This window comes from Trichechus manatus, unplaced genomic scaffold (assembly GCF_000243295.1).
Source record: "Trichechus manatus latirostris isolate Lorelei unplaced genomic scaffold, TriManLat1.0 scaffold00002, whole genome shotgun sequence".
NCBI lineage: Eukaryota > Metazoa > Chordata > Mammalia > Sirenia > Trichechidae > Trichechus > Trichechus manatus.
Window position 1 is genome coordinate 1,401,501 of NW_004443938.1, and position 17,459 is coordinate 1,418,959.

At 44.4% G+C, this 17,459-nt stretch overlaps 1 protein-coding gene across 1 annotated transcript in view; it reads left to right on the forward strand.

Moving 5' to 3' along the window:
• THBS2 (thrombospondin 2) overlaps nt 1-17,459 on the forward strand; it is a 53,258-nt gene that overhangs the window by 11,170 nt on the left and 24,629 nt on the right. The window contains exons 7-12 of the mRNA XM_012554542.1: nt 1,164-1,248; nt 11,190-11,386; nt 12,464-12,604; nt 13,557-13,653; nt 15,517-15,687; nt 16,075-16,251. Of these exons, the coding sequence (XP_012409996.1) occupies nt 1,164-1,248; nt 11,190-11,386; nt 12,464-12,604; nt 13,557-13,653; nt 15,517-15,687; nt 16,075-16,251 (868 nt within the window). The remainder of the gene's footprint in view (nt 1-1,163; nt 1,249-11,189; nt 11,387-12,463; nt 12,605-13,556; nt 13,654-15,516; nt 15,688-16,074; nt 16,252-17,459) is intronic.

The following is a 17,459-nucleotide window of genomic DNA, read 5'->3' on the forward strand; positions in this document are numbered from 1 at the left end:
ACATCACACACAAGGACACACACACACTTACATGCTTACACACACACTCACAGACACACATTCACTCAGATGCACTTACACATACTCACACTCACACCCACACATACTGACACACTAGCACACACACTCACACTTACACCCACATACACTAGTGGACACTCCTGTTACCGAGCCGGGAGTAAACAGAGCAAGTCGACACCACGTCCACATTTCTACTTGCACCAATGACCGTTGATTTCCATAGCGGGCGCTGGTTTGATGGCCAAGGAGCGAATCTCATCCAAATGTTTCTGGTAACCCCGGGTTCATTTTACTGCAGCTGGAACAATTCACGAATTGCTGTTTTTGTATTGAAAACATATGAGAGCAAATCAACAATTGTTCATATCTAAGGAGAGGGCTATTTACTTATGGGGGATGGTTCCATGTTCATTTTGGTTAAAACATTTTTGAGAAGAGGATCTTCCTAAATCCCTGTGTTTGGGACCTACAACGGAAGGTCGTCACAGTTCTCTCTTGTAGATGTGCGTGCGTTCTTTGGAAGTGAATATGTGTTTAAAACTTGGTTGTTTGAGTAAAAGACCTAGAAGTGCTTAACCTGTTATTGAATGAATCTCCCGTGGTCATCAAGAAACCCCACGTGGCTCAGTGTGTTGGCTGTTCCTGTGATAAACAAAATTGACCACTCACGCGTGGGGAGGCTCTGGTAGACCTGTTGCCTGTACTCCCACAGGGACTGAGGCTGGGCCAGGGGCCACTTCTGAGGCCTTGAGCCAAATGCAGGAACACTGTGATCGCCAGCATCCACTGTAGGGAAAGGCCAGCCTGGAATGTTACAGGAACACCTTCGGATGAAGACTTCTCGCATCACGCTTAGGGCCGCCCTCCTCTTCTCTGTAGAACACTGGCTTCTTCTAGTTCGTCCATTTCTTACATTAAACTCCCGTTTTCTGTGGTATGCCGAAAAACAAAGTTTCAAAAATATCGTGTCTTGGGGATAATCAATTATAAAAGATTTTAAGCCTGCTGAGTATACAAACATAGAAGAAAAAATTGTCATGGGTTTAAGATTACATTTTGTGTTTTTGTATTGTCATTGAGCTTGGCATCAAAAGTTGAAAGTTTATCTGTTGTTCCATTTCTCCCTTTATGTATCTTTACAGGGTTTGCTTCAAAATATGTACTTAGTTTTTGAAAATTCTGTGGAAGATGTTCTAAGCAAGAAAGGGTGTCAGCAAGGCCAGGAAGGTAGGTGTGTTTTGGACAATGTCTGCCATTCTCTGTCTTGAACTGGCTTTCTACTGTGGTGTTTATGTGTGTATGTATGTGTGTGTGTGTATATGTGTGTGTGTGTGTGTGTGTGAATAGTGCTAATGGGAATTTAAGTAAAACTATTAATAAATACCATCATTGTCCTTGAATGAGTTACCTAATCAACTCAGACATGTTGACATCTGAAAATGATAAACTGTGTGAAGAATTGCTTTTGGATAGATTTTAATAATCCCAAGTTTTTTTTTTTTCCATTTTATAAGCCAATACAAGTCATTAGCATTTAAAATTGATTTGAAATAGAGGCAGTCCTTGGGTCATGAATGTCCGACTCACACACAACTTGTAATTATGAACCAGCCCCCATATAGCTTATTATATTAAAAATTTGAGGTAATAACAAATGGGCACCGCTTTGTGACGCACATCAAAACATTATTATTATTATTACTGTATTATTATGTTAAAGATGCTTTAGTGTATCTGGAAGTGTTTCTTTAATGTTTTTATGCATAGAAAGATGCACTATAGACTATATACTAAGACAAACATTTGACTGACGTTAGATATGAACCATACCTAACTGTTCGGATTTATATACAAATTTGGCTTAAAGACAGACTTACAAACGGAACTCATTCGCCATCCAGGGACGGCCTGTACCTGCAACTCTTAGTCTGTTAACATGTGAAGATACTCTGCATAAAGTGAATCTAGTTTGTCAAGCTTAATTTAAGGAATGTTCTTATACTATTCATTGTTGTTGATACAATCAAATTATAAAAATTTGTGCTACTTGATTCATCTACAGATAATCTCAATTGTCTGTTAATTACCATTTTGAATTATATTTCCAGCCATAATTTTCCAACCTTTTCTTGAGCTTTTAATTTGTGAAGGTCACTGTGCCAGGCCTTTTAAATATACCATTTGCTCTTCAAAAATAACTTCATGAGATGGGTACTTTTGTTCTCCTCGTTTTACAGAGAAGAAGCTAAGGCCCAAGAGGCTATGCTGGTTGTCAAGTTTAACTACCTAATAGGCAGTGAAGCTAGGATACCAGCCTGGGTTTGTCCAACAGACTCCAAGGCAAAACTCTTATCAGCTTACTGTTAGTTGCCATCAAGTCGCCTTTGACTAATGGGGGCCCCATGCACAATAGAAGAATCACTGCTGGTCCTGCACTGTCTTCACGATCACTGCTGTGCTCAAATCCATCGCTGCATCCACCATGTGTTTTGAGACCCTTCCAACCTCGGGAGCTCATCTTCCAGCACTATATTGGGCAATAGTCTGTTGTGATCCATAGGGTTTTCATTGGCTAATTATCAGAAATAGGTTTCTAGGTCTTTTCTCCTAGTCTGTCTTAGTCTGGAAGCTCGGCTGAAATCTGTCCACGTGGGTGGCCCTGATGATATTTGGAATACTGGTGGCGAAGCTTTCAGCATCACAGCAACATGCAAGCCACCGCAGCGTGACCAACCGACAGATGTGTGGAGGTCTTACCTGGTACATGATTTCAGTCGTATGATATTTTTCATTAAGACCACTTCTTCATTTCAATACTAAGTGATGACAAATATAAGGTGTTCTTTTACGGATCAACATGTGAAGGATTCATAGGACTGATGACTTCACAATTACAGCTATGGGGTCCAGCCGTCCACTTCCAGGTGGGGCCCCTACCTCAGCCTCATTGGGACCCTACCTCAGCCTCATTGGGACCCCGAGTTTGTGCGTTTCCTGTGCACCAAGCAAGGTACCCCTCCAGTACGCCTTGGCATCAGCTCTGTCATGAACCGCTGACTGAGTTTAAAGACTCGCGTATCTTTAGTGTAGGGTGTGTACCTTTAGGTCTATTGGTCAGCCAAGGTAGAAGGGGGTAAAAGGAGTTAACACCATGTTCCTGGGCTGGACTGTTGAGATGAAGGGCATTGTTAGCACCTCGTTGCACACATTCCCAATTCCAGACTCCTGACTGGCAACAGCTTCTGGGGCTCAGGCCCACCTCTCATACCCATCTTCCAGATCCTGTAAAACACCACTGGCAGGCCGTTTGAACTGAGTCATTGCCCTTTTTTGGGTGCAGTCACTAAAAATGCAGAACGTTCTGAAAGGCAAAGACATGAACTGACATCAGATAGTAACCCTGTAGTTCACCAGAAAAGCAGAGGAAAGGATGAGCACAGCCTGTGCATCCTGGGACTGGGGCAGGCCGTCTGTGTCCAGGTGCAGAAGCCGAGCTTCAGAAGTGCCTGTGTCGGCTCTGGTTAGGTCTGCACTTAGGTGCCTTGTGATGGAACAAAGGAGAGAGACATTATACCTCCAACAGAGGGGGTATGGAAGTTGCCCTAACCCTTGTCCTAATCCTAACTCTGACCTTAACCCTAATGAACCCTGGTTTTGCCTGTCATCTAGAGAGCTACTGAGAACTCAAATACGAATGATCTTCCTTGAGTACCATGTGCTCAGGGGCATACTGAGGGGTTCTTGTTCTTCTGGCCACTTTTTGTTGCTGTGATTTTTTTTTTCAATCTGTTAGAGTATCTTTTTAGGTACATTATACATATTTATACAAATATAGTTTTATGAAGAGAAATATACCCTTAGCAATGTTCCTAATCACAAAAATCCCTATACCGTGATTTGATGCGGGCTGAGTTACGCTGGGAGGCCCTGGCTGGTGCTAACAGTGGACACACTTGGCTGATAACTGGAAGGTGGAAGGTGGGAGTCCATCCAGAGGAGGCTTGGAAGAAAATCAGCCATTGAAAACGCTACAGAGCACAGTTCTACTCTGACACATGTGGGTCTGACACATGTAGGGTTGCCATGAGTCAGAAGTGATTGGACAGCAACTGGTTTGGAGTTACATTGGAGCGAGATCATTGAGGGCAACATTAGCCAGTTACCACAAAGATAATTTCTCTCTCTTTCTATGTATGGATATACACAGTCATGTGTCGTTTAACGCCCACAATACGTTCTGTGAAGTAGGACCTTATGTGATTTGGACGTTATGCGAACACCATATTATGCATGAAGTTTCTTTCAGTCATTCGCTTCCAGAATAAGGAGGTTTCGTTCATATTAAAAATTTGCTGGGGCAAATAACCTCCCTCTACAATTAGTTTATCTAAGGTTTCCACAAATTCTTCTGCCGCCTTTGCATCAGCACTCACAGACTCACCACTCACTTTCACATTATGCGTCGAAAAACGTTGTTTGACGTGCTCGAACCACCCAGAGCTGGCACTAAGCTCAGTTTTGTAGCCTGGTCCTGCATTTTCTTTAAGCATCTCGAACAAGCTTCGCGCCTTAACAGTGGTTGTCAATGTGCTGAGAGGGATTCGCTTTTGTGTTTGGTACTCAATCCACGTCATCAGAAATTTCTCCATATCTGAAGTAAGTCCCTCTCACATTTTCCTTAGCTTTGTAGCTTTCAGTGGGGCTGATCCTTTAACAGCTGGGAGATTTTTTCTTTGTTTTTGAGGATCGTCATGATTGTTGAGTATGACGTGCTTAAACCCACTACGTTCAGTTCTTCTCTGATTGGGATTTCTGAACTCTGGTATAACCTTATGGGACCGCGGACGCAAATTCAGTCGGATGTCGCCTGAATGGATGTTATGTGATGCATGGCTGTATATAGTGGGTAAAATTAACCTACTATGACAAAAATAATTACAACTTTACGTAAACAGTTGTTTGCTGTTTTTAACAGCATACATTCTAATAAATGTAACTTCCTTGAATAGATATTCTTTAGACTCAAAATTACAAGTCAATAATGTGCTTGGAACTAGTAAAAGCAACACTTTAAATTTACCAGAAGCTCTTATTGATGAGCAGATATGCACAGAAATCTAAATCTTTTATCTCAAGATACAAAATTAGTATATGTTTATATACTTGTTTTTGCTAGCCTTTTCCTTATCTGTCTAACAATGTGTAATAATTAACCATGAGTGTGTCTTCTACTTGAAGCACCTGGAACATTAAACCAACCAACCAAACAAACAAACTAGTTGCTGTTGAGTTGATTCCTACTCACAGTGACTCTATAGGACAGAGGAGAACTGCCCCATAGGGTTTCCAGTGAACGGCTCGGGTAGATTCGAACTGCTGACCTTTTGGTTACCAGCAGTAGCTCTTAACCACTGTGCAGTCAGGGCTCCATTAGAGTTCTGTTTCTAAGATCTTTGTGAACAAAGTCCCCAATTTTTATTCTTCACTGGTTATGTCAGATTTAAAGAAAATTGGCCTTATAGAAACAGCTTCTTCACAAATTGGTGCTTGGTAATGACACAACATTTTTTATTGTTTGTTAAAAAAAGGGAGTAACCTTGAGAATGGTGCCAAGCATTATTATTTCACTACTGAGAATACTGGCAGAAACATGGGAAAATTCAGTCTAGTCGGAAAGTTTTATGACCAGGTCAGTCGAACTCATGACAGAAGCAGGGAGGCAAACAAAGAGATATATTGTTTTATTTTGTTTTGTTTTGTTTTGCTTAGCTTTTAAAAGAAATGAAAATTGAATAGTCTGGATGTGTTGAGGATTTTGTTACTCAGTGGAAGTGAAATGATCTGAGAGTGGAATCCACTTAAGATAATCTGTCTTTCTCTCTCTTTCTTTGCACACCCACTCACCCACCCACCCATCCACACACACACACACACACACACACACACACACACGTATATATTTATTTATGTGGTTCTATCAGTTTGTCGTACTGTGGGAGCTTGTGTGTTGCTGTGATGCTGGAAGCTATGCCACCTGTATTCAAATATCAGCAGGGTTACCCATGGCAGACAGTTTTCAGCTGAGCTTCCAGACTAAGACAGACTAGGAAGAAGGACCCAGCGGTCTACATCTAAAAGAATTAGCCAGTGGAAACCTTATGAATAGCAGCAGAACATTGTCTGGTATAGTGCTGGAAGATGAGCCTCTTAGGTTGGAAGGCACTCAAAAGATGACTGGGAGACAGCTGCCTCCTCAAAGTAGAGTCGACCTTAACGAAGTGGATGGAGTCAAACTTTCAGGACCTTCATTTGCTGATGTGGCATGACTCAAATTGAGAAGAAGAAGCTGCAAACATCCATTAATAATCGGAAAGTGTAATGTACAAACTATGAATCTAGGAAAATTGGAAATCATCGAAAATGAAATGGAACACATAAACATCAATATCCTGGGCATTAGTGAGCTGAAATGGGCTGGTGTTGGCCATTTTGAATCAGACAATCATATGGTCTACTATACCAGGAACGACAACTTGGAGAGGAATGATGTTGCATTCATCATCAAAAAGAGCATTTCAAGATCTATCCTAAAGTACAGTGCTGTCAGTGATGGGATAATATTCATATGCCTACAAGGAAGACCAGTTAATATGACTATTATTCGAATTTACACACCAACCACTAAGACCAAAGATGAAGAAATTGAAGATTTTTACCAACTTCTGCAGTCTGAAATTAATCGAACATGCAATCAAGATGCATTGATAATTACTGGTGACTGGAATGCAAAAGTTGGAAACAGAAGGATTGGTAGATGGAAAATATGGTCTCGGTGATAGAAATGATGCCATAAATTGCATGATAGAATTTTGTAAGACCAACAACTTATTCATTGCAAATACCTTTTTTCAACAACATAAATGGCGACTATCCACATGGACCTAGCCAAGTGGAATACATGGGAATCAAATCGACTACATCTGTGGAAAGTGACAATGGAAAAGCTCAATATCATCAGTCAGAACAAGGCCAGGGGCTGACTGTGGAACAGACCATCAATTGCTCCTATGCAAGTTCAAGTTGAAGCTGAAGAAAATTAGAACAAGTCTATGAGATCCAAAGTACAATCTTGAGTATATTCCACCTGAATTTAGAAACCGTCTCAGGAATAGGTTTGACGTATTGAACACTAATGACCGAAGACCAGATGGGTTGCGGAATGATACCAAGGACATCATACTTGAAGAAAGCAAGAGGTCATCAAAAAGACAGGAAAGAAAGAAAAGACCAAACTGAATGTCAGAAGAGACTCTGAAACTTGCCCTTGAATGTCGAGTAGCTAAAGCAAATGGAAGAAATGATGAAGTCAAAGAGCTGAACAGAAGATTTCAAAGGGCAGCTGAGAAGACAAAGTAAAATATTATGACATGTGCAAAGACCTGGAGTTAGAAAACCAAAAGGGAGAAGACACTCAGCATTTCTCAAGCTGAAAGAACTGAAGAAAAAATTCAAGCCTCGAGTTGTGATAGTGAAGGATTCTATGGGGAAAATACTAAACGACTCGGGAAGCAACAAAAGAAGATGGAAGGAATATACAGAGTCACTATAACAAAAAGAATTGGTCAACATTCAGCCATTTCATGAGGTAGCATATGATCAGGAACCGATGGTGCTAAAGGAAGAAGTCCAAGCTGTACTGAAGACATTGGCGAAAAACAAGGCTCCGGGAATTGATGGAATATCAACTGAGATGTTTCAACAAATGGATGCAGAACTGGAGGTACTCACTCATCTATGCCAAGAAATTTGGAAGACAGCTACCTCGCCAACGGACTGGAAGAGATCCATATTTATGCCTATTCCAAGGAAAGGTGATCCAACCGAATGCGGAAATTATCAAACAATATCATTAATATTACGTGCAAGTAAAATTTTGCTGAAGATCATTCGAAAGTGGCTGCAACAGTACATTGACAGGGAACTGCCAGAAATTCAAGCAGGATTCAGAAGAGGATTTGGAACCAGGGATATCATTGCTGATGTCAGATGGACGTTGGCTGAAAGTAGAGAATACCAGAAAGATGTGTACCTGTGTTTTATTGATTATGCAAAAGCATTTGACTGTGTGAATCAACAAATTACGGATAATATTGAGAAGAATGGGAATCCCAGAATGCTTAATTGGGCTCATGAGGAACCTGTACACAGATCAAGAGGCAGTTGTACAGACAGAACAAGGAGATACTGCGTGTTTTAAAGCCAGGAAAGGTGTGTGTCAGGGTTGTATCCTTTCACCATACTTATTCAATAATCTGTATACTGAGCGAATAATCCAAGGAGCTGGACTATATATAGAAGAATGGGGCATCAGAATTGGAGGAAGACTCATTAACGACCTGGGTTATGCAGATGACACAACCTTGCTTGTTGAAAGTGAAGAGGACTTGAAGCACTTACTGATGAAGATCAAAGACCACAGCCTTCAGTAGGGATTACACCTCAACTTAAAGAAAACGAAAATCTTAACAACTGAGCCAATAAGCAACATCATGATAAACGGAGAAAAGATTGAAGTTGTCAAGGATTTCATTTTACTCACATCCACAATCAACACCCATGGAAGCAGCAGTCAAGAGATCAAAAGACTCATTGCATTGAGCAAATCTGCTGCAGAAGACCTCTTTCAAGTGTTCAAAAGCAAATATGTCACCTTGAAGACTAAGGTGTGCCTGATCTAAGCCATGATGTTTTTAATCTTCTCATATGCATGCAAAAGCTGGACAATGCATAAGGAAGACTGAAGAAGAATTGATGCCTTTGAATTGTGATGTTCTTGAAGAATATTGAATATACCATGGACTGCCAAAAGGACAAACAAATTTGTCTTGGAAGAAATACAGTCACTACGCTCCTTAGAAGCAAGGATGGTGACGTTACGTTTCATGTACTTCAGACATGTTATCAGGAAGGATCGGTTCCTGGAGAAGGACATCATGCTTGGTAAAGTGGAGGGTCAGCAGAGGAGAGGAAGATCCTCAACAAGATGGACTGACACAGTGGCTACAATAATGGGCTCAAGCATAACAACAATCGTGAGGATGGCGCAGGACTGGGTAATGTTCCGTTCTATTGTACGTACTGTTGCGATGAGTTGGTACTGGCTCGATGGCACCTAACAACAACAACATATTTTCATAGGGAGCCTTGGTGTTGCAGTGGTTAAGAGTTATGGCTGTTAACCAAAAAGTCGGCAGTTCAAATCCACCAGTTTCTCCTTGGAAAGTCTATGGGGAAGTTCTGCTCTGTCCCCTGGGGTCGGTGTAAGTTGGAATTGACTGAATGGCAACAGGTTTGGTTTGGTATATAGTTATAGACATAAAAATCTGAGGGGAACTTTCCAAGCTTAATGTGAGTTTCAACAAAGGCTTATAACCAAGTAATGAAAACTTAATAACAACTGCCTGACAGAATTATGACAGTTAACAGTAATAACTCAATAATGGAATGTCTGAAGGAGCTGGATTGTGAGTAAGCGAGTCAAGCTCCTGCTGGGAGTCTTTGGCCCTGATACCGCTAACCAGGCCCAGCTTGGCCCGCTGATGACTTCTGCTTCTGTACTTGCCTAGAATCAAGCGCATGAATTATATGCCGTGATCACACGTGTCCCACACACTGAGACTTCAGATGGTTGGCTACCACATCTGGGCAGTGAAGGGCAGACTCCTCGGGTTCAGGCTCCTGTGGGCGCCTACTGTTCACTGTAGCAGACTGACACTGAATTCTAGCAGAGAAATGGTATGACCATCAGGGAAATGAGGGTGATGTTTTGAGGAAGTTATTTATTTGAGCATGAAGACAATGAAATTTTCTTTAAGGCGGAACAAGGAGCCCTAAGAACGGGGTTTAGGGAATGGATAAGAGAGCTATGAAAAGTTAAAACAAGTCATCAGAAAATGTGAAGAATCAGTGGTTGAAGAAAAGATTTAGGGTGTGGACCAAAAATGAGAAATTATCAGAAAAACGAGATTGCTATCTCTACTTCAATTTGAATAAGATCAATGATGCACGCGTAACCTAAGCATGTGAATTTGTGAATGTATGTTGTTTTTGTTCATTGCTGTTGAGGTGGTTCTGACTCAAGGCGACCTTATGTACAATAGAACAAAACATTACCCATCCATGCGCCATCGTCACGATTGTTAGTATGTTTGAGTCCACTGTTGTAGCTACCATGTCAGTCCATCTTGTAGAGGGTTTTCCTTGTTTTTGCGACCCTCTGCTCTACCAAGGAGCCCTGGTGGTACAGTGGTTAAAGCATTCAGCTGCTAACTGAAAGATTAGTTGGAACCCACCATCCATTATGAGGGAGAAAGATGGGGCAGTCTGCTCCCATAAAGATTACAGCCTTGAACACCCTATGGGGCAGTTCTACTCTGTCCTGTAGGGTTGCTATGAGTTGGAATCAACTCGATGGCAACAGGTTTGATTTGGGTTTGGTCTGCTTTACCAAGCAGGATGTCTTTTTCTAGCAATTCTTCTTTCCCAGTGACATGCTCAATGTAAGTGAGCAGAAGTCCGGCTATCCTCATTTCTAAGGAGCGTTATGGTTGTATTTCTTCTAAGATTGATTTGTTCATCCTTCTGGCAGTGTAGTATTCTTTATATTTCCTGTTCCTAAGATAAAGCCTTGCTCTGCCAATGTCCTATTTTTACATGCTTAATCAGTATAGTTTTGGAATGGGGCAGGCACCTTTTTTTTTTTTTTCCAAAGCTTGGGTCATAATTTGAAAGAGTTGCTGTTCTTGGGTGTCGTTTAGCATTATTGTTGTTGTTAGTTGCCCTTGAGTTGATTCTGACTCATGATGACCCTGTATGTGTCACAGTAGAACTGTATTCCATAGGGTTTTCAATGGTTGATTTTTTGGAAGCAGATCGCCATACCTGTTTTCCGAGACACTCTGGGTGAGTTCAAACAGCCTTTCAGCTAGTAATAGAGCACTTAACCATTTGCGCCACCCGGGGACTCCAACTTAACATTAAGCTGTTCCAAAACCAAATAGGGGCTCCACCTCACTTCTGGGTAGTTACTTATGTATAGTTCTAGGGTCAAGCTCTCTCAGTGGGGCTCCGGCTGATCCCCCTCACCCTTTTGGTGTGCTTCCCCCCAGTGGAGGTCAACGCCATCAGTGAGAACACGGAGACCCTCCACCTGAGCCCACACATCACAACAGAGTACGTGGGCCAGAGCTCGGAGAAGAAGCCAGAAGTGTGTGAGCGCTCCTGTGAAGAGCTGGGCCACATGATCAACGAGCTCTCGGGGCTGCACGTGATCGTGAACCAGCTGCACGAGAACCTGAAGAAAGTGGTAGGTGTCCAGGAGGGAGGAAGGGCAAGTGAGGAGAAGGGAAAATGAGGCAGATGCCCGAGAAGGGAGGAAGGCTAGGTGTGGAGAAGGAAGGAAATGTCAGGTGCTGAGAAGGGAGGTGGCCAACTAGCCCAGGGCCTTCAGCAGGAGAAAATAAACAACTCCTGCTCACCCTAGCCGAAACTGTGCTTATGATGATCAAACATTTCTCATTTTCAAACTGATGAGAGCTTTTAGCACAAGATTGTTTAACTTGGTGGCCGGAGACTCAGGAAATTTGTGAACTCTCCGAAATTGCACAAAAAATCAGGGTGGTGGACGTCTGTGTGTTTTTGCAAGTGGGGGCCCATATCTGTCACCAGATTTTCAAAGGGCTTGTCACCCCAAGTTAGAAATCACTACTTAGGGAAAAGACACCCGTGTGACACTCTCCTGAGGGGCAGGCTCAGAACAAGGCAGGTAAACACATACATTTTTAGGGACATTCGGTGTAATTTTCATTTATTTATTTATCTTTCTCCCTAGTCTGTAACCCCTAGGAGAGCAAGAATTACATCTTTTTGTCATTTTTTTAAATTGTATTGTCAGACTGTGCCTGTCATATTTAGTGAATAAGAGAGAAAATGAGTGAAGTGCATGGGCTGGACCTTAGTTCTCAGCTGCAGTCGACCAGTTGACCCCTCCCCTCTCCCACTGCAGTCCTGCACTGTGGCAGCGGCGGCCCTCTGGGGTAGCCCTGGCCTCAGTAGGGACCCACTGAAGGAACACGGGAAGGCAGCAGCGTCTAAGAACAGATGCAAATTAGTCACTTAGGAAGAGTGGACAGCAGGGGACAAGCCACAGCAACGGTGGAGACAGTCTGTTTGTGGTCAGTTAGCACATGATTTTGCATAGATTTGATTTAGTCTGCCATCATCGGCCTCTCCCGCATCCATGAAGACAGTAGAAACCACATCACCGGTGGATTCTGGGCTGCTGTTGCTCCGTGAGGAGGAACCGTCTTTCTCACCCATGAGTGCGACGACTGAGTGTAGTGTGTTCCTGTCTGTACTTAAATTATTTAACTTAATTTTCCAGTCGAATGACAACCAGTTCCTCTGGGAGCTTGTCGGTGGCCCCCCTAAGACCAGGAATGTGACCGCGTGCTGGCAGGATGGCAGGTTCTTTGCGGACAACGAGACCTGGGTGGTGGACAGCTGCACCACCTGCACGTGCAAGGTGAGGCCCCAGACGCCCTTCTCTCGCGCGCAGGGAGACGTGCGCACGCTCCGTCCTTCCGTACCGCCTTTAACTCCCAGCGCCTCTGAACTGCCCGCGCACTAGCAACATTCAGTGCACGCTGCTGTTGAGTCAGTTCCAACGCACAGCGACCCGGTGGGTCAGAATAGAACTGCCCCATAGGGTTTCCAAGGAGTGGTTGGTGGATTTGAACTACTGACCTTTTGGTTAGCTGCCAAACACTTAACCACTGTGCCACCAGGGCCCCGCGGCATTCAATAGCTACGTGTAAGATGTGTTTAGACGTAAGAGTCATAGACGTGGCAGGAACCATGGAGACAAAGACTTAAGCTGACCTCTTTGTTTTGCACACGAAGAAACCAGAGTCGCGAGGGTGCAGTGACGTGTCCAAAGTCACACAGGTGGCTGAAGACAGAGCTGGTGTGGGACTCCACGTGTTTCTGTCTGCGTTTAATTCCACTCGTTTCTGTTGGGCATGGAGGTTCAGCAGAAACATTTGGGAAGGTGCAAGTGACTATTAAATATTTTAGAGAGATGATTTCGTTCCTTCTCTTTATTTAATGGTGTTCAATTCCCATAGATGATGGCCTTCACATCAAACAATACAGGTTTACACGGCCCATTTATCCTCTCCTATGCCAAGAGAGTGGGCGGTCTTTGTTTTGTCATCTCAGCTCCCGTGATTGGAGAAAGGAAGACAGTGGGGACAGAGAGCTGTCTTGAGCGTCCCCGTTTGTATTGAGCTCTGAGCATTAATGCAAGAAAGGACTGACTATTTTCCAGCCTCTTCTCTTTATAACATGTAGGATCTGTGGTAATAGAAAACGTTGTAGCCGTGCTGTTGGCCCTTCTCAGGCCAGCCCTCGTCCCAATCTTTCACACACAATTTTTTTTTAAGAAGTACTATATAAATACCTTTGTTTCCTTGTAGAAATTTAAAACTGTTTGCCATCAAATCACGTGCCCACCAGTGACGTGTGCGAACCCATCCTTCCTGGAAGGTGAATGCTGCCCTTCCTGCTTCCACCGTGAGTAGTGCCAGGAGCGCTAGTAGGAGCCTGCGTGTCTCAGTGATTTCTTTTATTTGTTGTATTCAGGTACTTATGTGCGCAGAGAAGGGTGAAACCTAGACCCAGGGGTACAAATAGATGAGAAAGACACAGAAGGACAATCGATCCTGAGCTCATCACTCCCATTACTGACTCATGCCAGGAAGCCGTTTGTACATCCTAGAAGTTCAACTCATTTCACTTTACAGACGAGGCACTGAGCCCCAGGGTGGCTACGAAGTGCCCGAGACCTTATGTACAAAGAAGACTGAGACTTCGAAAATCCAGGTGCCGGGGAGTCGACTCTGACTCATGGCTCCTCCACGTGTGTCAGAATAGAACCGTGCTCCATAGGGTTTTCAATGGCTGATGTTTTGGAAGTAGATCTCCTTTTCTTGTGTCCTCCAGGAGAATTGAGTTGAATTTGTTGTTTCTGAGTATATTTGCTCTCACATTGCCTGCTTCATGCCGCCCTTTTTCATCTTCTAACCTGATCTGAAAGCTTTGAGACTGATGACACAAGGCTTGACTGTATTTGGAAGCTTTGTCTCAGCGCCTCCTGCCCTCCTGCCTTCTTCCACTCTTTGTGCGTCTGCCATTCCTGTACAGGCCAAGGCCCGGAAACCCACTTTAGTTGCTGGGCCTGGTGGGGGCACAGGGCTGGAGAAGCCATCATGCTTTTGCTGGTGGCCCCAGACAGGCGTGCTCAGCTCTGGGTGTGGACAGGGGACAGATGGAATCAGAGCTCAGGCTTCATCGCTCCATGATTTCAAGCAAAATATAATTTTTCTTAGGTTCAGTTTCATCATTTGGAATGTGCAGGATGGCTGTCCTCTTTACAGTGTTGGTTTCGTGATTAAAATAAACAATACAGTGTCTGTGGAAGTGCCTGACGTACGTTATGTGTTAAACAGTCATAAAACTGATTGTCCCTTGGCTAGGCTAAAAATATGATTCTTACAACTGGAGGGCTCACATTCAGATTAGAGGGAGAAACATTTATGTTATTGAGAGCATCACAGAAAAACACCTCCTTGACCATTCTCCTTTTTGTCCTGCTTTCTGGAACATTTAATCACAGAACGTTCATAGATGTATAGAGGGTTCCTTGCTACCTAAATAAGATAGTAGGATAAACAACGTTTTTTACTATTTACTGGAAGTGTCTCTTGGAGTAAATCTCTGTCATTTCCATCCTTTAAGGAATTTAATGAACTGTGAATAATTTCTTTGTACGAAGTTGCTTTTTTATTTAACCGGTCACCATTTAAATTATTTAGAGCTGAGTTTGGTCTCCTATATTTCAACCAGTAATTGACGGGGTTCATTACATGTAAATAAGCAAGAAAGATTAAAATGGAAATAAATTAAATCTTTATGATTTTAATAAAACTTCACGTAAACATGGTTCAGTGCGCTCTTTCGTAAAATATTTTAAAAAATGTATGAAACAACTTCCCTGGACAGAGATGGACTAGACACCCCATAACCCTCAGAACACAGACTCCACCATTCCTGGTCGCATAGTGCTCATCACACGTCAGTCACGGAGACAGAGACCTCCGCTCGGCCCACTGTCCGTCCCTGTTTTGTTCTGGGAAGGCAGCTGTGGAGCCCCTGAGATGTAACGGACTTTTAGTGGCCCTGGGCTTGCTTGGCTAGGGACCCACTTAGGCTCCCTCGGGGGTCTTCCTCCCTCCATCAGTGAGTTGCACGTCCCGACTCCTGAGTTGCACGAGCTCCAAGCTCAGGAGCTGCTGTGCCATTTATCCGTTTTGTTTGGTGACATAGTCCACAATGTAGATAGTGTGACCAGGTCCATTATGCTTCCTCTGACCACAGCCACGGACAGCGACGAGGGCTGGTCTCCTTGGGCAGAGTGGACTGAATGCTCTGTTACCTGCGGCTCTGGGACCCAGCAGAGAGGAAGGTCGTGTGATGTCACCAGCAACACCTGCCTGGGGCCCTCCATCCAGACCAGGCTGTGCAGCCTGGGCAAGTGTGACAACCGCAGTAAGTGTCGGGGAACACTGCCCATGGTCAGTGAGATGACCACAGTAAGTGTCGGGGAGCACTGCCCATGGTCAGAGTGACATCCACAGCATCAGGGCCCCACTCCCAGTCACTCTTGGTCCTCAGCCCCAAAGCCTGCATGGTGGAGGAAGAAAGGCATGTTTTGAGCCACCTGACTTTGTAAGGGCATAAATGCATTCTGCAGTTCCGGTAGGCAGTGCACGTGCCGCTCTGTTCTGTTGAGGGGTTCCTGCCAGATGAAGTTCTCTCTGTCCCCGTCCTTTCTAGATATGACGAATCAGCAATAAAGCCAACATGTGGTCTGGGGCCAGCCCCTCTTAGCTTATCTGTGTATTGATCTCCTTGTGCTGTGTTCTTCACATGCAGTCCGGCAAAATGGCGGCTGGAGCCACTGGTCCCCCTGGTCCTCCTGCTCCACCACCTGTGGGATCGGCAACATCACACGCATCCGGCTCTGCAACTCCCCGGTCCCGCAGATGGGCGGCAAGAGCTGCAAGGGGAGCGGCCGGGAGACGAAGATGTGCCAGGGTCCCCCCTGCCCCAGTAAGTGTGCGGGGGTCTCGTAACTGTGCTTGCTGGGGACAGTGGCATAGGAGAGCACTTGGTGACAACGTAGGCACAACAGGGTGCATCCAGCGTCCTGGGATGGCAGCCCAGCCTAGTTCCAGAGGCAAGTAAGGTGCTCTACAGTCCCCTGGCAGGGCCAGTGTAGGAGAGGAGCCTTCAGGGGTGGATGCTGCTCGCTTGGGCTCAGTGTGACCTTGATGAACAGCTCTGAGTCTGTCCTACAGACTCTGATCTATAGGGGAAGGACAGACAGGCCAGAGCTTGGAGGCAGTTAGGGTGGTAGCTTTGGACCAGGCGAACAGTAGAAGGCACAGGACAAAGTGTCTCCTGAAAACGGCTCATCCGCTCAGCGTCTCGGCCAAGCCAGCTGGAGTTTACAGAAAACGTAGATGCTAAAAACATGCAGAACCTTCTCTAAGGAAGCCCAGTTCATGACAGTTAACACTCAGGAAAAAGGGGGACATAGGGGTGACTTCCATTACTGAGTTGCTCCTTTGTACAAAAGACTAATGACAACCATTTAAAACAAAATTCAGGTTTAAACAACTTCTCAGAAATGAAGACAACTTCTATGTTACAGAGGTGCACCAGTTACTTGTGGCCCTTTGTAAACAGTTCTGAGAGTTGAGATATAAAAGTTGGTGTGAAGTTTATTCCCAGGCCTACGAGTAAAACCCTCTGAGTCTTCGTCGTGTTCATCGCTCCCAAATCCTATAATCGGGAAGAGACACGGGGCGTCGCCATAAGTCAGAACTGGCTCTACGGCAACTAGAGCTGGGAGTTTCTAGAGGGCTGTCTGTTCTGGTCGGGAGGACTGCCCAGTGTCAGGCCGGGGCAGCTTGGCGGACAGAGGAGTGGTTAGTTAGCATAGGGAACACAGAAGAAGGTGACGTGTGGAGGGGAAGGCAAGGACCCCAGCTGAGGAACTGTGGAATCCCAAAGATGTGGCTGACTATCCACGGGGCTGAAAGCATCAGGTGTAAGCTAGGGAGGAATAACCAAAAGGCGGTTATCATGGGCTCAACTCTGACTCCTGGGCACCCCGTGTGTGTCCGAGTAGAACTGTGCTCTGCAGGGTTTTCAGCGACTGGATTTTCAGAAGTAGATCACCAGTCCTTTCTTCTGAGATGCCTGGGTAGACTCGAACCTCTAACCTCTTAGTTAGCGGCTGAGTGAGTGAACGG